This window comes from Hordeum vulgare, chromosome 3H (genome assembly GCF_904849725.1).
Source record: "Hordeum vulgare subsp. vulgare chromosome 3H, MorexV3_pseudomolecules_assembly, whole genome shotgun sequence".
Lineage (NCBI taxonomy): Eukaryota > Viridiplantae > Streptophyta > Magnoliopsida > Poales > Poaceae > Hordeum > Hordeum vulgare.
Genome location: NC_058520.1, coordinates 461,178,021 through 461,198,496, shown reverse-complemented (window position 1 = coordinate 461,198,496; position 20,476 = coordinate 461,178,021). Strand labels below are relative to the sequence as shown.

The 20,476-nt window shown below is 42.7% G+C and overlaps 1 protein-coding gene across 12 annotated transcripts in view; it reads left to right on the top strand.

Moving 5' to 3' along the window:
- LOC123444262 (myosin-17-like) overlaps positions 1-20,141 on the top strand; it is a 38,454-nt gene extending 18,313 nt beyond the window's left edge. For 2 of the 12 annotated variants that reach the window (XM_045120928.1, XM_045120934.1), the window contains 32 exons: positions 2-121; positions 296-394; positions 525-713; positions 920-1,059; positions 2,169-2,336; positions 2,577-2,744; positions 2,830-2,997; positions 3,181-3,348; positions 12,691-12,858; positions 12,936-13,103; positions 13,893-14,060; positions 14,213-14,380; positions 14,547-14,714; positions 14,833-15,000; positions 15,199-15,366; positions 15,467-15,634; positions 15,748-15,915; positions 16,094-16,261; positions 16,407-16,616; positions 16,726-16,846; positions 16,928-17,020; positions 17,098-17,178; positions 17,265-17,459; positions 17,843-18,187; positions 18,278-18,409; positions 18,492-18,562; positions 18,639-18,738; positions 18,806-18,862; positions 18,953-19,009; positions 19,119-19,199; positions 19,469-19,551; positions 19,644-20,141. In XM_045120928.1, the coding sequence (XP_044976863.1) occupies positions 2-121; positions 296-394; positions 525-713; positions 920-1,059; positions 2,169-2,336; positions 2,577-2,744; positions 2,830-2,997; positions 3,181-3,348; positions 12,691-12,858; positions 12,936-13,103; positions 13,893-14,060; positions 14,213-14,380; positions 14,547-14,714; positions 14,833-15,000; positions 15,199-15,366; positions 15,467-15,634; positions 15,748-15,915; positions 16,094-16,261; positions 16,407-16,616; positions 16,726-16,846; positions 16,928-17,020; positions 17,098-17,178; positions 17,265-17,459; positions 17,843-18,187; positions 18,278-18,409; positions 18,492-18,562; positions 18,639-18,738; positions 18,806-18,862; positions 18,953-19,009; positions 19,119-19,199; positions 19,469-19,551; positions 19,644-19,767 (4,650 nt within the window). In that variant the 3' untranslated portion in view covers positions 19,768-20,141. The remainder of the gene's footprint in view (position 1; positions 122-295; positions 395-524; positions 714-919; positions 1,060-2,168; positions 2,337-2,576; positions 2,745-2,829; positions 2,998-3,180; positions 3,349-12,690; positions 12,859-12,935; positions 13,104-13,892; positions 14,061-14,212; positions 14,381-14,546; positions 14,715-14,832; positions 15,001-15,198; positions 15,367-15,466; positions 15,635-15,747; positions 15,916-16,093; positions 16,262-16,406; positions 16,617-16,725; positions 16,847-16,927; positions 17,021-17,097; positions 17,179-17,264; positions 17,460-17,842; positions 18,188-18,277; positions 18,410-18,491; positions 18,563-18,638; positions 18,739-18,805; positions 18,863-18,952; positions 19,010-19,118; positions 19,200-19,468; positions 19,552-19,643) is intronic. The other 10 variants (XM_045120929.1, XM_045120930.1, XM_045120931.1 and 7 more) reach the window with 10 other exon arrangements.
- Positions 20,142-20,476: the final 335 nt, after the last annotated feature.

Below are 20,476 nucleotides of genomic sequence, written 5' to 3'. Positions count from 1 at the left end.
GTCCCGTTGGCGTCGTCATAGAGATAACGTAAGTTACATAAAGTTAAAGAGAGCAGCATTGACCTACCAATGTGCTTGGAGAGGAAGGGTTGCCAGAAGGGAACTGCGGCAGCTCAAAATGGTACTTGATATCACCTGTTGTGGTGTGCTCTTTCTGTTACTCCCTCCGATCCATATTACTTGTGGCAGCTTTAGTACAACTTTACTAAATCTGCAACAAGTAATATGAATCGGAGGGAGTAGTTTTTTTGGTTGTTGCTTTTTTGTAAAGCTTATTTGAGAACAAACTTTCTAGGCTGCAAGAGATACTCAAGCTCTGAAGGTGGCAAAGGAGAAACTGGAGGAACGTGTGGAAGAGCTAATGAGCCGCTTGAGCTTGGAAAAGAAACTAAGGGTTAATACTTGGTCTTGAATAATTGCTGAATATTGGTCACACTGAAATTACGAGTATATGGTAACTCTGCAGTTTTTATCGATGTATTGAAATACCAACTAATTGTCGTACTTGTGTATACAATTTGCAGACTGACTTGGAGAAGTCCAAAGCAACAGAAGTTTCTAAACTGCAGTCTGCTCTTCATGACATGGAGCAGCGAGTGGAAGAAGCTGCAGCAATGAAGGAAAACGAATCAGCTAAAAAAGCTGTTGAAGAAGCTCTAGCTCAAGAAAGAGAAAGGATCAGTTCATTGACTTCTGAAATTGAGGGCCTGAAGGTATGCTCTTCAACCTTAACCATGGAAGTTCAGTTGAACTGCAGTACAAAGGACTTGAGCAAGGGAGTAGTGTTATAGCTTCATATAGTGACTTGCATTTATCAATATATATTACAGTATCTGCTCTAGTTAAAAAGATCCAAATAATTAGCATTCTTACACGTAGTGCGAAATATTGTGACAATAGACACATGCTACTATGTCAGGTGCTACTAGTAGCAGAGCGAGAGGAAAATGATGTAACAAAGAAAGCACACACGAATGCCCAGGAAAGAAATGAAGAACTGAACAGGAAAGTCCAGGATGCAGATGAAACGATCAAGCAGCTTAATGATACTGTGAAGAGGTTTGCTGTTGTTTTTAATTGCCTAAGTTTCTCAATACTATGTCTTGTTGATTGCACAGAAGGTTTTCTTCTGCACCGAGCTGTTTGAAATATCTCCATTATTCTTTTTTCATAAGGGGTGACTGTGGTGACTTGCAAATTACTCCATCTGTAACTTAATATAAGACGTTTTTTGACACTGTCATGGACTCTAAAAACGTCTTGTAAAAAGTTACAGAGGGCAGTATATTAAAGCACGATCTGTAAAGAAAGTCATAGTTCTAGTGAGTTCTACCTAAACATCCTGTGGAGTTTCTTGAACTTGCAACTAAATTTCTAAACATAGTGGCTATTCCGTAAGATTTCATACTATGTACATCCACCAGTCACTTCCAGGGGGATACCAACTCCAAAATCGGTATTGCTACTAGGAAATGTGTATTGATACCAACATGGACTAAATTTTTATTAGGGGCATGCATCCCTCATCATTCTTCTTCTAAGAGATGGCCTCTACTAATTGTTGTTTAAGGGAAGCTGCACTTGAAAAACTGCTTACAAGAGACTCGTGCGTAACTGTACACACTAATGCTTGCAAGCAACAGAGACAAGATTGTGCACACATATGATGGTACACATTCTGTGTTTCTTATGGTGTATAGGGTAAACCTGTGTTTTCTTGGTTAAAGAACAACCGGTTTTTGATCCTTGATCCATCATATATCCCATCAGTCGGAAACTGCTACCACATGGTGCCACATTTAAGTGTTTATAAAAATTCACGGCACATGGTGCTCCAGTTCCTGGAGCAGCATATTTTCTGGGTTTTGTCTCGACGGTAACATATCGAGAAAGTATCTGCGGTTGCAGTCTGCAGGGGCATTCCTTAAAATACATTTTGAGAGCTCGGTTGCCTTTTTGCAGTTTGATGTATATTTATGTAAACTGAAAAAAATACATGAATTCTCTTGCCCCCGCCCTTCCAGTAATTACTGGAACGAGCGCCTGACTTTTTTTCGACTACGAATGTGCCCTAACTTCGCTGGATGCTGTTTGTGTTAGAATCTAGTCCCCTAATTTTCAAGGCATTACTCTGAAAATGCCGCATTTTGTTTTCTGTATGAACACAGACTAGAAGAGACTGTAAGAGAAGGAGAGGCCCTTTTGCTAGCAGAGAGGCAGCAAAAGGAAGAAGCTAGTGCTGCACTAGCTGAATCTCACCTACGAGATCAAGCTTCTGCGATCAAGATTGAAGATGCTGAGAAACAAATCACTCTGCTCCAGGAAAATGTTGAAAGGTTTGTCCCAAATGTACACTTGAGCAGAGATTCTATCGTGTAATTAGCCATCATCACATATAATACTCTTTAGTTTGTACTCCCTCTGTATCAAAATATAAGACGTTTTTTGACACTATGATATGAGTTCATAGTTATTCTTAAACCATTCTTTTGGTGGGTGCACGGGCAGTTACTGAACATGTTTTCATCCTATTATACGGTGTGATCTGATAGCTTGCACCCTGTTGTGGAATACAGATTCGAATATAGCATGGCGGATCTGCAGTCTTCACTGACAATTGAGAAGCAACAGCATGAGGCAAGTATGGTAGAACTAGCTGAAGCACAAGGTAAAATTGAGGAACTTCTGAGAGAAGTTGGGGACGCTGATGAAAAGTCTACTGTGCTTCAGACTACTGTACAAAGGTTTTTGAATCTGTCAACATATTCAAATAATAGTTTTTGACTGGGATATTCAAATAATAGCCATTTCTTCTTTCCATGTATATAGGCTTGAAGAAAGATTAACCGAGAATGATGCTCTATCAACTACAGAAAGACAAGAAAGTGAAGCAATTAAGAAATCACTCAATGAAGTTCAGGTTAAAAATGAGGAATTACTCAAGAAACTTGAAGACGCTGAAAAAAGTATTGTTCATTATCAAGACACCACCGAAAGGTGTGTTGCTTGATATTTAATTTACCGCCTTATTTCTAGACCTGAGGGCATTTCATTTCTGATTTGTTTTCTAGCATCGAAATCTGACCTACTAACTTTACACTCTTGTGATCTTGCTGTTGGAGAACTGTGTCTATTATCACACCATTGTCACAACTGATTATTTGTTCCATGTTGATTTAGACTTGAGGAAAATGTGGCGGCAGTGGAGATTTCCTTGAAAGCTGAAAGGCAGCAAAATGATGTGATCATGAAACAACTAGCAGATGCCCAGATAGAAATTGTAGAGCTACAGAGGAACCTTGAAGGTGCTGATAAGAGAAACAGTCTTCTTCAGGATTCTTTACAGAGGTTCCTTTCTTACCTTAAATTTATTACTCATTGTGGTATCATCTCAGAACAGTTAATAATTGTATTTGTCAAGATTGTTCCCATTCTTCTTCGAGATAACACATCTACTCCCTCCGTTCCTAAATATATGTCTTTTAAGAGATTTCACTAAGGGACTACATACGGAGCAAAATGAGTGAATCTACATTCTAAAGTATGTCTATATACATCCATATGTAGTCCCCTAGTGAAACCTCTAAAAAGACTTATATTTAGGAACGGAGGGAGTAGTTAGCATGCATCGACAGGGATAACCGATGTGCACTATTTCCTCCTATCAGTAAGAGTTTTTCTTTTGTTTTAACTAGAGTGAATCCTTCTTCCGAGTTTGACAACATTTTTTCTAGAATAAAAATAAAAATATTTTTCCGACGAGTGTCAGGAAAAACATGCAATACTTTAAAGAAGTCATGTAAACATGGTGTATAGGAAGGAGAAATAAATGAAGAATATCTAAAGAAATCGGAAGTTCCTGACATGTCTAAGATACCGTACATGTTACATGCTCGACTAGACGATCATACAAAGTGTTGGCTGGAGAGAGGTACCTGGGTTGAGCTGGTGTCTCCTTGCACTCACGAGGAGACTCTCGTGTGGCGGCTGGGACTGGGAACGGGAGGGCTGGATGCCTCTTCTAGGTCACTCCCTCCACATGGGCTTGGGCCCTAAGAGATAAGAGCATGGGCTTGGGCCCATACCGGTTCAACACTCCCCCTCAAGATGTATGGTAGATATCTATCATTCCCATCTTGTCACACGCCAAGTTACGGTCCTTTGTTCTCAGTCCCTTTGTCAAGCAATCTGCAAATTGTTGCCCAGAGCTGACATGAGTAAGGCTCATGATCCCAGCATCAAGTTTCTCCTTAATGAAGAAGCGATCAATTTCCACATGCTTTGTCCTATTATGTTGAACCGGGTTATTAGCAATGGCTATAGCTGACTGACTGCCACACCACACCTTCAAGGTTCCCTTCGTCAGAAGTTTCAACTCGCTCAGTAGGTACTTCACCCAGAGCATCTCACACAACCCTTGAGATAATGCTCTATACTCAGCTTCTGCCGTTGATCTAGGCACAACTGGTTGTTTCTTGCTTCTCCATGACACCAAATTTCCTCCCACAAACACGCAGTAGCCAGAAGTTGATCTTCTATAATCTTGACAACTGGCCCAGTCAGAGTCATTATAGTCATCCACCTCAAGATGTCCACTCTTCCCAAACCACAATCCTTTATCCGGAGTCCCCTTCAAGTATCTCAGGATTCTGTGCACAATATCAAGATGCCCACTCCTTGGTTCATGCATTTATGTGCTCACCACCCCCACGACATATGTAATGTTAGGCCTGTTATGACACAAGTACAACAACCTCCCAACCAATTTCTGATAATCTTCCTTATTCACTAGCTCTCCTGATTGTGCTGTAACTTGGTGATTTTGTTCAATTGGAGTAGGGGCAGCAGAACATCCCATCATGCCCATGTCACTCAAGAGATCCAAGGTGTATTTTCGTTGGCACATAGAGATTCCCTTCTCTGTCCGAGCCACTTCAGTACCAAGGAAGTATTTTAGGTTACCCAAGTCCTTTACCTCGAACTCCTTGCTCAGACAACCCTTCAATCTCTCTATTTCCTCCTTATCATCTCCAGTGATGATAATGTCGAGCAGAGTGCTTGTATAACATAGTGTGGTCACCGTTACACTGACCATACCCCATACCACGGACGACGTGTCTGAACCTATCAAACCATGCCCTTAGTGATTGTTTCAGTCCATACAAGGATTTCTTCAGCTTGCATACCTTCCCCTCTGTCTCTGAAGTACTAAAACTTGGTGGTATCTCCATGTACACTTCTTCCTGTAACTCACCATGCAAGAAGGCATTCTTGACATCTAATTGATGCAACTTCCACCCAAAATTAGCAACACAAGAGACCAATACCCTTATTGTGTTCATTTTGCCACGGGAGCGAACGTCTCATCATAGTCAATTCCATAAGTTTCACTATATCCTCTAGCGACCAATCTGGCCTTATACGTTCCATCTTCCCCTCAGGATTCTGCTTCACTGTATAGATCCACTTACAAGTCGCTGCTTTCTTTTCTGCCGGCAATGTGCTTAGCACCCACGTCTTGTTTTTCCTCAATGCTTCCAATTCTTCTATCATCGCTTCACGCCACTTTGGATCTTGCTTTGTAGCCTTCCAATCCTTTGGAACTGACACAGTTTGTAGGGAGGCAACAAACGCCTTATATGAAGGTGACAAGGCCTTGTAAGACACAAAATTGCCAATATCAAGATCATCACAAACACCATCCTTTGGTAGAGCCTTCCTTGCTACTTCACCCTTTCTTGCCGCTTCACGTGTAGCCTTTCGCAAAGCAATGGGCTGCTCCACTGTGTCAGATGAGCTTGCCTCACTGCCTTGTTGCTCCCCCTGCACTCTTGCCTCACTCCCTTGCTGCCCCTCCTGCACTCTTGCCTCACTGCCTTGTTGCTCCCCCTGCATGTGTGGTTGCTGTCGGGAGTACACCAAGGTATTCGTCTGCCATCCATCCCGAACAGGAACCTGGAGAGCACCAATCTTAAGTGTATCGACAGTTGGCTCAACATGGACCTGCACATCATCATTAGTGAGAGTACTAACCGGAATTGTACCCACAATTGGTTGGACCTGAACATGCACATCATTATCAGTGTTAGTGTCCACAGAATCACCCTGAGCATGAGACACATCCTTCTCCCCCTCTTGCACAGGGTGTAGGTGGTCTAGCTCTGCAAACAACAGACTGAGATCAGTAGGCTCACCATAGAATGGCTCAGACTCCCTGAAGGTAACATCCATACTCACAAATCTACGTTTTTCAAAGGGACACCAACATTTATACCCTGACTAGAAGAGTATCCCAGAAATACACACTTCATTGCTCGAGGATCAAGCTTTCCAATAGATGGTCGGTGATCACGAACAAAGCAAGTACTGCCAAACAGCTTTGGGAAAACAACAAACTTATTATCTCCAACGAGCAACTCAGAAGGGGATTTCATACCTAATATTTTGGAAGGTGTCCGGTTGATCAGGTATGTGGCTGTCATAACTGCTTCACTCCATAAGAACTTAGGCACATTCATGGTAAACGTCAACGACCGAGCAACCTCAAGAATATGACGATTCTTCCTTTCGGCCACTCCATTCTGAGGTGGGGTGTCCGGACATGAAGTTCCTTCTGCACTACTCTTGTCTCCGGGTTCTGCAACGGTGCCCAACAAATATCCATCAAGCTTCTTCTGCTCAACAGCCCACAAAGCCCTCCTCAACCAGCTCAAATAATTTGCTGCCCCCTCTAGCTTCATGTCCAGGGGCGACATTTCGAGCTTCTGAGCCCCTTCCTGTCGAGGAACGTTGGCCCGAGAGTTGGAGTTGGACTCTGCAAGGATCTTGGCGAGCTTCTCGAAAGCCTCGGCAAGAGCTTTTGGTTCAGCCATCTTTGGTTGGGAGTGGCCGCCGCAACTCCCAGCAGCAGCAGAAACTCCTCAAACAGCAGTCACAGCCAAGCACCAGCAAGCAGGAATCTCAGCAGCAAAAGCAGCAGAACAACACCAGCAGTTCCTTCTTTCTTCAGCAGCAACAACTTCTCCTCTAGCAGCAGCTCCTGGCCTCCAACAGCAGCCGCCCCCTTCTCCTCTTGTCCTCCCGCAGCACAGCAGCCCGCCAAGCAGCAGCGCAATAGCTCTCCTCCTCCTACCTCTCAGCTGACGAGCCGCACTTCCCAGATCTGCCGCCGCCTCGCCGGACGCCGCCCAGATCCGCCGCCACCTCGCCGGACGTCACCACAGTCTCCTCAGGCCCCGCCGGCCCTGGCCACGCAGCTCCCATGCCGCCCCGCCGCGTCACAGCGCCGCCGCCTCGCGTGCGCGCGCACAGCCCAGCACGTAGCCGTGCCTCGTCGGGCCTGGCCCCGCCGGACCCTGCCACCTCGCCGGCGAGCGACTAAGCCGCCGCAGCCGCAGCCCAGCACGTAGAACTTGTCATACTTAACTGCTAACATATAATTGAGCAACAGCACCAATGTTTGGAGTCCAGTTCTTGCTTTCTCAATCTTCCTGTACACTTGATCGAGTGTAAGCTTTGATCTTAGATATATCATTAAAAAAAGGAAATGTGGTGAAAGTGGACCGTTCCTATTGGAAAAGGATGGTTTATACAATCAGAGAAGCGCTTTCTTCAGCAGATATGATATTGCCAGGATAAATACCAACAAACTGCTCTCTTTAACCGCCAGTTATCAAAAAGTGTATCCTCATGAATGAAGGCATGAAGGGGTCATCCTCACTAACTAGCATTCGTTGAGGGCGTTGTGCAAGTAGCAATTTTTTTTTTCTTGGAGAAATTGCAATAAACATTGCACCTTGTTTGCATCATAGAACAAAAAGGTCGTGTACAACAAGCTACAGCAAATTGACGAACCATAAAAATACAGCAAGGTCGATGGGCAGAAGCAGCTGTGGCGTCTTAGGCCTTGTACAATGGTGGGTGCTTATGCACAGATGCTTGAGGAAAAAGAGGTGCTAGCCAGAGGTGCTTTGGTTGCTCAGATGGAGGCGCTGGGCTCTTTTTTCTCTTCCTTTTTCTGTCGATGGGGGCTTGGAAGGGAGTAGTTATTTCTTTGAAGCACTGGCTAGCACATGAAGCAGATCTTTGCTTCTACCTTCCTTCCTAAGCACTTGTGTAAGCACTTGAATGGCAATGCCATGTACAGGGCCTTCTTGCGCTTAGGAAACTCCCTGGAAGAGCCATGATTTCACCTGTGTAAGGGAGTTTGTCATTGTGCTTAGGAAACTCCCTGGAAGAAATACAATGGCAAGTGCTTACACAGGAAGGAATTCTTCCAGGGAGTTTGTGATAGAGGGGATGACAATGCCATGTCCTACCCAACAGAGGATAAGATCCCATAGATGGCTGGACACATTGAATGAAGAGGTGCTGCGCCGACTCTGGTTCCTTGGAACACAAGGAGCAGTTGTTGTTGCTAGGGAGGCCATGGCGCTCAAGCCTGTCAGTTTCCAGCACCGGTGTTGCAAAGTGAGCCAGAGGAAGAAGCGACACCTCAGGGGTGAGCCTTCACAGGATTTTGTGGCATGGAAAATGACGTGACCAACAAAGAAAGCCCTTACACAGGTTCCGCCAAGTACTTCAAGTCCAGACCAACTCCATATAACCATGCCCTCTTGGTCGGCTATGAGGGTGTTGCCAGCAGCATGGTCCAAAAAGTAAGATACTTGGCTTGGACAGCGGCTATGCTGGAGAAGTTGACCTTGCCAGCTGCCTGCATCTTCCAGTTTTGTTTCCAGGAATCAGACTCGACGGTGCCATGGACGAGCACCTCGTAGCTGTTGAAGTATATGTGGATTGCCCAACCTTCTCCATCAGTTTGGACTTTTGGTTCTACTGGTTGGTGCATGAAAAAGAGGTCTTGGATTTGAATCTTGGCTTTCACAATTTATTTTTTAAATGTTTGCCCTCTTTCTGTTCATGTATGGCCTTCTCGAGCCACACGTGAGAGGGGGTGTTGAAGTATATGTGGATTGCCCAATCTTCTCCATCAGTTCGGACTTCCGCTTCTACTGGTTGGCGCATAAGACGTAATAGTAGCATCCAGTATCAAAGATTTTTTGTAACTGGAAGGTAGAGAAACGAAGAAGCTGTTAAATGAACTAGCTGGCTAACACTTAAATGGTGATTTGTTGGCTTTTGAACGTGCGTATGCAGTTGTACAGGCGTGCCTACGCGATTCTTGCTTCGGCCGGCTACTTGACGGAACTTGTGTAACTAGCGAAACGAATAAAACTGATCGATGGATTTGATGGCTAAAGGCTCGTGTCGTGCCTTTGCTTTGTATTGCTTTTCGTTTTTCTGGTGTTACAATCAACGCCCCTAGGGTGTCTTTTATACACGTCCACAAGGGACTATGGAAATAGACTAGGACTAGGAATCCTAATACTACTAGGACTCGGTTTGGCTTTCTTTCCTAATCCTAAAGAAACAACATGATTAACTTCTACATTCACCTCCTTAATCTTGTTGCTTGACTTCACTTCTTGCACTCCGACTTTCCTCCTCATCTCGATGAACTTCTGTCGACCGAGGGACTTGGTGAAAATATCGGCAAGTTGGTCTTTCGTGTTCACATGTTGAACCTCGATCAACCCTTCTTCAATGCACTCCCGGATATGGTGGAACCGGGTATCTATGTGTTTGCTCCTTTCGTGATGAACCGGATTTTTGCACAATGAGATTGCAGCTTGGTTGTCAATCTTTAATGACACCTTCTGCACCTCCCGCTTTGCAAGAATAGCTAGGAGTCTTCTCAGCCACACTGCTTGACAAGCCGCCGTGCTTGCCGCTATGTATTCTGCCTCGCATGAAGACAGTGCCACCACCTTTTGCTTCTAAGAATTTCAGCTAATCGGATTCGGGCCAAGGTAGAAAACCATGCCCGTTGTGCTCTTTCGGTTATCAACATCACCTGCCATGTCACTATCTGAATATCCACGAAGGATCAATCCTTCCTTTCCCTTTCTGTACGTGCAGCCAAGATTAATTGTGCCTTTCACATAGCGTAGAATTTGATTGACCGCGCTCATGTGTTCGGTTGTCGGATTCTCCATGAAACAACTCACGATCCCGACTGAATAAGCCAAGTCAGGTCGGGTATGCACCAAGTATCTTAGGCTACCCACAACGCTTCGATACATTGTGGTGTCCACCGACGGATTTGAGCTACGCTTGCTCAACTTGTGACGTTGGTCCATTGGAACTTGTGTCGCGTAGCAATCTGACATGCCACACTTGTCCAATAACTTGACCGCGTAAGCCGATTGACATAGGGAAATCTCCCCGGAGCTTTGCTTCACTTTGATGCCCAAGTAATAGCTGAGTAATCCCAGATCACTCATGCTAAACTTGTTCTTCATTTGCGCCTTGAAACGTTCAATTTCTTGTACACTATCTCCGGTGATAATCAGATCGTCGACATAAACTCCAACTAGCAGGTTTGAGCCTTTGGAGTTCTTTGTATAGACTGCGTGCTCGAGGGGACATCTCTTGAACCCGAGCGAGACCAGACTTCGGTCTAACTTTGAGTTCCAAGCTCTTGGCGCTTGCTTCAACCCGTAAAGTGCCTTCTTGAGCTTGTAAACTTTCCCTTCTTCGCCTTTCTTCTCGTAGCCGAGGGGTTGTTCCACGTACACTTCTTCTGTGAGATCGCCGTTGAGGAAAGCGGATTTAACATCCATATGATGAACCTTCCAATCCTCTTGTGCTGCCAAAGCTAGGAGCACTCTCACCGTCTTGAGTCGAGCAACCGGTGCAAACACCTCATCATAGTCAACTCCTTGACGTTGTACGTAGCCCTTTGCAACGAGTCTTGCCTTGTACTTCACAATGGCACCCTCCGTGTCCTTCTTTAACTTGTAAACCCACTTCAAACCTATCGTCTTTTGGTTTGGAGGTCGGGTTACCAAAGTCCACGTGCCATTGCTCTCAATTGCCTTCATCTCCTCATCCATGGCGTGCGTCCAGCTAGGACTTTTGCTCGCCTCTACGAAGTTCGTCGGCTCCTCAACTCCGAACAGACATAGTCCGGAGTACTCGAGCATAAGTGGCTTGGTGTACTTGTAGACTTTCTTGAGCATCTTGTAGCGACGAGGCCCTGAGGACTCCGTTGTGGCTTGCGAAGGAGGTGACACAAATTGTGTCGATGTTGATGCACTTGAGGAAGATAGCTGAGACCCGGGCGTGTCATCGACATCCGTGTCGTCGGCGTAGTCGTCGTGACTGTGACCATCATCTTGATTGTCGTCGTCACTATGCGCCTCGTTGTCGATGTTGTCGTCGAGATCTCTACCCGTGCCATGCGCGTCGTTGTCGCTATCTCCTTGCGACCTATGCGCGTTGTCGTCGGTGTCGGCACCATGATGATCACTACCATTGTGGTCACCTTGGTTGGACGTCTTGCCAATCACCTGGACATCTTCTCCTACATCATCGTTAGTTGGAAATTCAACTGCAAATATGTTACTGTTTGGAGCATCGTCGGCTGCGGCGCTCCAATTCCACGGTTGGTTTTCTTCAAACACGACGTCGCGTGAAATCCGTAGACGCTTGGTTTGTGGATCATAGAAGCGGTATGCCTTGGTGCCGGAACTTCTCTCGTATCCGATGAACACCATCTTGGTGCTACGATCGGCAAGCTTTGAGAGGTGCGGCTCCGCCGTATTCACATGTGCCACACACCCGAATGTCCGTAGATGAGACACATTCGGCTTACGTCCGTAAATTGCTTCATAAGGAGTCTTGCCGATCACCGCCTTCGTTGGAGCCCGGTTGAGAAGATAGACCGCCGTCGAGACAGCTTCTCCCCAAAAAGTCCCCGGCAGGTTCTTGCTCTTGAGTAAACTCCTTGCCATGTCAACGACGGTCCGATTGCGCCTTTCAACGACTCCATTCTGCTGCGGCGTGTAAGGTGCCGTGAGGAACCTCTTTATGCCAATCTTCTCGCAGTAGTCGTTGAACTCATTCGACGTAAACTCTCCGCCGCGATCTGTCCGTAGAGCGCGAACCTTCAGCTTGTGTTCCATCTCTGTTGCAGCCTTCAGCTTCTTGAATGCTTCAAATGCCTCATCTTTAGATCGTAGGAGAACGACCCATATATATCTCGAGTAGTCGTCTACCATGAGGAAGAAATACTTCTTTCCCGCGTGAGTTGCTGGGGTGATAGGGCCACATAGATCACCATGGAGCAGCTCGAGTGCATCACTTGCACGATAGGTAGACTGAGCAGGGAACGGCCTGCGGTGCTGTTTTTCAACCAAGCACCCGTCACATACTCGATCAACATGGTCGATAAATGGCATCCCGGATACCATCTCCATCTTTGACATCTTCTTCAAGGCGTAGAAGTTAACGTGTCCAAATCTAGCATGCCATAACCATGAATCATCATCACTCTTGGCGAGCCAACACTCCGGTTGAGATTGATCAAGGTTGAGGATATAGAGCCTATTCCGCTCTGATACCAATTGTTGGCTTTTGAACGTGCGTTACTTCTACATGATTGACCAAGGAAAATAAGATTCTATGAGTGCCTGACCATAAGGCGTGCATGTTAGTTTCTTTCTGTCAAGAGTTGTTTTAAGTTCGTCTGATTCTGGCTTGCATTACCCATTCTCGTCTTACTCTGAGTTCTATTAGCCTTTCAATATAGGAGGGTTCAGTGTTAATTTTTATTTTTCATACACCTAGACTTGACGAAGAATCTACTGCAAGAGATGCTTTATTGGTAGTTGAAAAGCAAGAAAACGAGGTGAACAAAAAGGCACTAACTGAAGCTCAGGATCAAATCAAGGAACTAGTTAAAGAAATTGAGTGTGCTAACAACAGTATGCATCAGCTTCAAGATGGTATACAAAGGTCTGTTACTCCAAAGCAAGCATCTATGAAACCTTTGTGTGAACCTGTTTCTTACTGTTTTATATCCATGAACGTAGACTTGAACAAAGTGCGTCTGCAAGAGAGGCAGTGTTACTAACAGAGCATCAGGAAAAAGATGCGAAATCTAAAGCACTAGCAGAGGCAGAAGCGAGGATTGATGGTTTACTGGAGGAAATTTCTTCTGCTAATAGAAATATTGATCTACTCCAAAAAACTTTGAAAAGGTTTGTTTTTTTCATGAATGAAACTTCCTTGTGTAAACTTTACTACTGGAAAATCACTTGCATATCATCCATGCATTTACCTCCATATGCAAACGTCATGCTGCATAGGCTTTTAAACCGGTACTCTGGCAGTATTCCCTTTCACTTGAGTACTTCACAACTATCCACTTACATTTTCACTAGTGCTTATCTCTTCTGATAAACTTCCTTCGTGTGAGTGATAATTAGAGATTGCACCTAAATTTTATAGATGCTTTTTGCTGGCTATCATCCCATTACCGCCCACAGCTCTAGGAATGGAAGGAAATAGTGTTAGTTCTTTCCACCTTTAGAGTAAACATGAAGTACATGACATGGTTCACTTGTTCTGGGAGCTGGGTGAGAGATAAAGTGAACTTAGAAAAAAGAAAGCCAAGGTCACAATATTGTTAAGCATCATGATCTTTCATTTAAGTTGTGCTGCTTGTCCTGTAGGATGTGTTTCTTAAAGGCAATATGTGGGGGTTATTTGCAGCTTGAGGCACAATGTAGTACTCCCTCCGTTCCTAAATATAAGTCTTTTTAGAGGTTACACTACAGAACTACATACAGATGTATATAGACATGTTTTAGAGTGTAGATTCACTCATTTTGCTCCGTATTTAGTCCCCCTAATGAAATCTCTTTAAAGACTTATATTTAGGAACGGAGGAAGTAGATTCTAAGTAATTTGGCATCTGCTTTGATAAGATAGTTTCTCCCTCACCGATTTTGTGGATTGCTCCTGTTATAATTTAAACCTGAACATAGGTTAGAAGAGGGTGCAACAACAACTGATGCTCTTTATTTAGAAGAAAAGCACGCACACGATCAAACCAAGAAAGTGTTCTCAGAAGCTCAAGAAGTAAATCAGGAGTTGCTTAGGAAACTTGAAGAAGGTGATAAAAACATTGGTCGTCTTCTAGAGAATGTGGAAAGGTCTGTTTTTTTTTTTTGCTAACTTTATTGGTAGGTTAGCATAAGCAGCAGCTAAGTTCGATGATCTTGCACTAACTGGTACAACAGATTTCGACTCCTATGGTTTCAGTATTGTGAACTAACACTTATTTCCTTCATTTCAATAAATATAGACTTGAAAAAGATGCAATGGCCAGAGAGTCTTTGCTTCTTAAAACAAAGCAAAGTTATGATGACACCATAACTGAGCTATTTGAAGCTCAGGAAAGAAATCAACAGTTAACGAGCAAAATAGAGGACTCGGATAACAAAATCGATCTGCTTGAAGTTTCAGTGAAAAGGTTTAATCTCTTTGCTTTTAAGTATATGTAAGACCAAAACCAACATTTGTTGGTTTGTCAATTCGACTTTTAACCACTTCTAGAATTGTCTCCTACCACTGTACATGACTATCTCTGGTGTTATATTAGGTAGTCTTAGCGTAATTTTTCTCTTCTTTGGACGTAGACTTGAAGAAAGTACATCGGTCATGGATTCTCAATTGGCAATAGAAAGACATGAAAACAGCAAATTAAGGAGCGAACTATCTGATGCTCGCCTAAGGATCGATGAATTGCTAAATGAAGAACAAGATAACCACGCAAGTCTAGCAGAGCGTGATGATATGATAAAGAGGTCTGTCATTTCTTGTATAGGATTAAATCAGGCTTCTCTTCTGACCCCAGAGCACTAACCTTATATTCTTTCTTCAATTGCATAACACAACGATGTGTTGCCATCATCACACGCATAGACTTGAAGAAAATGTCAGCGCAAAGGAGACTTTGTTGCTAACTGAAAGAGAACAAAATGCTTCAACCTCAAAACTGCTTGCAGAAGAACAGTTGAAAATTGCTGAATTAATAAAGAATATTGAAGAAGCACATAAAAAATCTGACAGCCTTCAGACTACAATAGAAAGGTCAGATTCTGCACCTCTTTCAATGTTGCGTTGTGTGTTCACATATGTTTTGGTGGCGGGGGTGGGGTGGGTCACTACATGCTGGTTGTACCATCCTATCTTTTTTAGATTAGGGTTGCAATCATGCATCAACTTTTCTTTGTCAAATTTACATGTTATGTAATACTACAGAAATGTTTTCCCTCTTCACATTGATAGGCTTGAAGAAGATGGCACTGCCAAAGATGTCTTGCTGCTAACAGAAAAGCAAGCACATGAGGCAACTCGGAAAACTCTAGTTGAAGCTCAAGAAAGGAATGAAGAATTGCTCAAGAAAATTCACGATGATGATAAAAATATTCTCCAGCTTCAGTTTACTATACAGAGGTACATGATAGTTCTTTAGGGCACTGCTTTTATTGTAAAGCCCATATCATCCCTCTAAAAATACTAGGTATATCAACCCTTTTTTCATGTACAAACACAGGCTTGAAGAAAACACAGCTACAAAGGAGAATTTGTTGTTGAGAGAAAGAGAACAAAATGATGCAACAACGAAGGCGCAAATTGAGAGCCAAGAAAGAAGTGAAGAGTTACTAAAGAAATTTGTGGATGTTGACAGGAAAATTGATCTTCTTCAAGATTGCATAGAAAGGTACTTCATCTTCTTAGCCTTCGATGTATAGCTGTATGTTCAGTACGTACTTACTTTTCTGTTTCTGTTATGAGATGTTAATGTTTGATATTCATTTCTTCAACATAATTCAGGCTTGGAGAAAGTTCAACGACAAAGGATGCTTTGTTACTATCCGAGAGACAAGAGAAGGATGCAATGAAGAAAGAACTTGCTGAAGCTGGAGAGAAAAATGGAGAGTTACTAATGAAAATTGAAGATACTAATGAAAAAATTGAACATCTTCAGAATACCATAATTAAGTATGTGTCTTCACTAATGCTTCTTCTATGATTTTATTATTCTACACTTAGCCACCCACATATCTATACACTCTTTCAGCCACCTCAATCTTACGATGTCCAAAATTTGATTTGGTATACTGTTAAATTTTTCCAGTTATCAGCTTTATGACATACTTTATGTTTACCAATAAAACAGGCTTGAAGAAGATGTAGCAGCAAAAGATGTTTCATTAGAAGCAGCACGGCAAGAAAATGACTCAATCAGAAAATCTCTTACTGAAGCTCAAGAAAGAAACGAGGAATTACTCAGAAAAATTAGCGATAATGAGTACCGGATCCATTTACTTCAAGACACAGTGCAAAAGTTAGTATTTTCATTCTGTATGCAGTGCGCTGCCACTGAGTTTCTAACTAGAATAACATCATTACATGATTACTACTAGTATTGTATGTTCATAAAAAATCATTGATGTTATCCTTTACAAGTCTACTTCTTTTCTTGAGACCAGGATTCAAGTAGATGCAATATCAAGATTGTCTTCATTTGTGATGGAAAAACAAGACAGTGATGTTGCCAAGAGAGCTCTTACTGAAGCTCATGAAAGGAATGAAGATTTATTGAAGAGAAATGAAGACCTCCTTAACAGGAATGATGATTTGATTAAAAAAATTGAGGAGTCAGGCAAAGTTATAACTCACCTTCAGGAGTCCCTACAAAGGTGCATATGTATTCTTTTATGCGTCACTTTTTCAAATATAGTGGTCAGATTCTGCTTCCTATTTTTTCAACCTCATTCAAACAATTCTTTGTGATCCTTCCATAAACAGAATTGAAGGAAAAGCAGCCAACTTAGAAGCTGAGAATCATGTTCTCCGTCAGCAAGCAATTGCTACTCCACCTTCTACTGCCAAATCTCAACCCTCACGTTCAAAGATCACAAGGATTCATGTAATGTACCTTTACTGGGCCTGACACATATACGATGATTATTCGATCCTCATAACTGATATTGTTCGTATATTTTTGCAGAGAAGCCCAGAGAATGGGCATGTTTTGAACGGTGAGCTAAGGCAGGCTGAGATGAGGCCATCAGCTGGCATGTCAGAAGCAACACCCCCAGCAGTGAGTTATAGCAACTATATATCCACATATAATTTCTACAAAATTGCATTTAATTGAATGTCTAAACTATAATATAGGGCAATGCTCCTGACTCGAGTAATCAAAAAGACGTTGAACACGGAGAAAAACTGCAAAGAGTTCTTAATCAGAAACATCAGGTATTCTGCAAATTTGATGCTGATTCTCAGTGTTCAGTTGAACTGTTAACCTACTTTTGAGATGATCATTTGTTACTTTTTGGAAGTCTCTGCAGCCCCAGCAGCCCCAAGATGACCAGCAGTGGTTACTTACTTGCATTCCACAATATCTTGGATTTTCTGGGAGCAAGCCTGTTGCCACTCTTCTTATATACCAGTCTCTTCTTCACTGGAGATCATTTGAAGCCATGAAGACTGGTGTATTTGACAGAATTCTGAATGCTATAAACTCTGCAATAGAGGTTCCTCACACTTTCTTTGGATTCGAATAGCATCTTTCTTCATTTAAATGCAGCATCGATGTCATGGAGTACAACCTCTACTTGTTGCAATAAACTAGGAGAGAATGTCATTTATCGAATGCCCTATTGCAGCAGAATTGGAATTAATCTCATTTATCCAATTTTCTGTTGTGCAACATCTAACATGTACATAAAATAATAATTGGCAAGATTAGGATCCATGTTCTTTGTTCTCTCAGAGTGCCTTGAATAATTGATAAAACATGAAAATATGGAAATTAACTACAGCAACAACTTTTCATATTGCTTGCAAAACTACACTTCATGCAGTTGGTGTAGAGTTTGGCTACTTGTCCTGATGTCAGACTTTACCTTTCTTGAAGGCTGAACATGATGTGAGAACATTGGCATATTGGTTGTCCAACTTATCTGCATTAACAGTTCTCCTTCAACGATCATTCAAAACTACTAGGACCGCACTCTCAACCCCGCAAAGGCGAAGATTTTCATCTGAGAGGATATTTCATACAAGTCAAACTTCAAATGCTGGGCTTGCTTATCTCGGTGGGCAATCAGTTGTTGGAGCTACTGGATTACCCCAAGTCGAAGCAAAATATCCAGCTTTGCTCTTTAAACAGCAGCTTGTGGATCTAATTGAGAAGGTTTATGGTATGATAAGCGACAGTGTGAAGAAGGAACTAAACCCTTTACTTGAATTGTGCATCCAGGTGCTGTTACTTGCTCTCATTTTTTGGAAGAAAATTAAAGAAGCTTCATCCTTTTCTATTTAAAGATAGTTAAATGTTGAATCTCTTCAGGATCCACGTTCTTCTCACTCAAATCTGGCAAAAGGCAATACAAATGGCTTGGGACAACAGAACCAATTAGCACATTGGTTAAGCATCGTGAAAGTCCTAGCCAACTATTTGGATATATTAAAGGCGAACCATGTAGGTGCAAAGATCATGGACCCATGGTGTCCGTTCATAAAATTGTCTGAATGCATTTTGTCTTATCTGGTTGAATTTGCAGGTCCCATCAATTTTGGTGCATAAGTTGTTCGTACAGATATTTTCACTGATTGATGTTCAGCTATTTAACAGGTTAACCTTTGTCCTAGCCTCATGTATTCACTCACATATGTATAAGCTTCTCTTAAGATCTTCCCCTTGGAAACAGACTCCTTTTGCGGCGTGAGTGCTGTTCATTTAGCAACGGGGAATATGTCAAAGCTGGACTAGCTGAGCTAAAACACTGGTCTGATAATGCTACTCGAGAGGTATTCACTTCCCCGTTTTCAAATGGATTTTCCAAAGCTATTGACTTATCTGTTGTATTTGACGCAGTTTGCAGGTTCGGTCTGGGAGGCATTGAAGCATATCAGACAGGCTGTTGATTTCTTGGTGCGCATTCTTTTTTACTTACTGAATATTAATTCCCCAATAATGTTTTATTCACAAATAAATTTGGTTCCTACTCTTCTCTTTTGCCAGGTGATTTCTCTAAAGCCAATGAGAACACTAAGAGAGATACGTGCTGATGTGTGCCAAGTAAGTATTTGATTTGACTGACATTCTTTTCTTAATAAGAAAGGAAGACTCCACTGCCAGTCCTTACCCCTATAAGTTGTACTTCTAATATTTGTATGAATTCTTTCAGGCCCTTAGCATACAGCAGCTAGAGCGCATAGTTGGTATGTACTTGGATGACGTCAATGGTACAAACACTATTTCAGCAGAGGTGAGATGATGTACCCTCATATACTATTTGGTCGAATGCGGTCATACCATCACTTAAGCCCCAAATCTCATCTGAACTCTGAAGTTAACCATGCGATTCTGAATTTGAGTGCACTTGGGGCGAGAGTAATATCATGACCTCTGGATGTCCTTATGTGGCAACCCTCACCACCTCCACTTAAAAAAAAACACTATTTGGTCTTTACTACAATATTGATTTGTTTTTCATTTACAAATGAAGATATGTGATTTCTGCTTATCTATTTATAGTTCGCATCAAGCTTGAAAGCTGCAGCGCGTGAGGAAGCAAATACTGTCACGACTTTCTCTATACTGCTAGATGATGATTCTAGGTTTGTTACATTTGACAAAAAAAAGCACTTTCAGCTTAAAGCCTCCTAATGTTTATGGCTCATGGTTTCACCATTTCGTTCCACAAATGCAGTATACCTTTTTCACTCGATGATATTACAAAGACAATGCCAATCATTGAGATTGCTGATGATGACTTGCTACCGTTTGTCCGTGAAAACCCAAGCTTTGCGTTTTTATTGCAAAGAGGGGAATAGTTATTTTTTTCTCACCGTGGAGCCTTCGGCAGCTGTGGATAAATCAGGAGTTCCTGTTTGTAGGTTGTACAGTATGCGTGATTCTTTTTATACCAGATAGCAAGCCATTGAGGAGTAGTTCCTAGGAGAGCTTAGGTATTTGATTTCGATTGATTGGTTCGTTGATTGTAAATTTGTGTCCAGTTTTTCATGCCATGTTTTCTTTTTGATTATGTTGGGCTTGTATACCGAGGGGACAAGGGCAAAAGTCCCTGTATAAGCTTAGTAATGCAAAGTTTTGCTGTAATTAGTGAAGCTGTACGTGTGTTGTAAATTGTTACAGAAAATGAATATCATCGTTCTGCTGGTATAGAATAATGGCATTGTGGTTGGCTTGTTCGTGTCTTCCAACTAAAATTCTTTATTATTTGTTCAGCTAGTTCCCTCTGTGCTAGACTTACACTTGAAGAGGGTATTAATCTAAAGGGAAACGTTTAGTTTCATCCGTCTGATTTCTGAAAGAAACCAGAAACCAGCCGCCCCTGTCGCCTGACACCTGTCATGGGCCCTGCACGTTGCTTTCCCTTCTCTCGTGTACGGTGCAGCAGGCCCGCCTGCTGTTTCTTGCTCGAGCTTTCGCAAGTGCCCCCACCAGTGATGCGTTGCTGCGCTCGGTGCTGCATTTTTGTTCGCCGCCATAAACGGTGTGGCATATGTTGTAACGACCCGC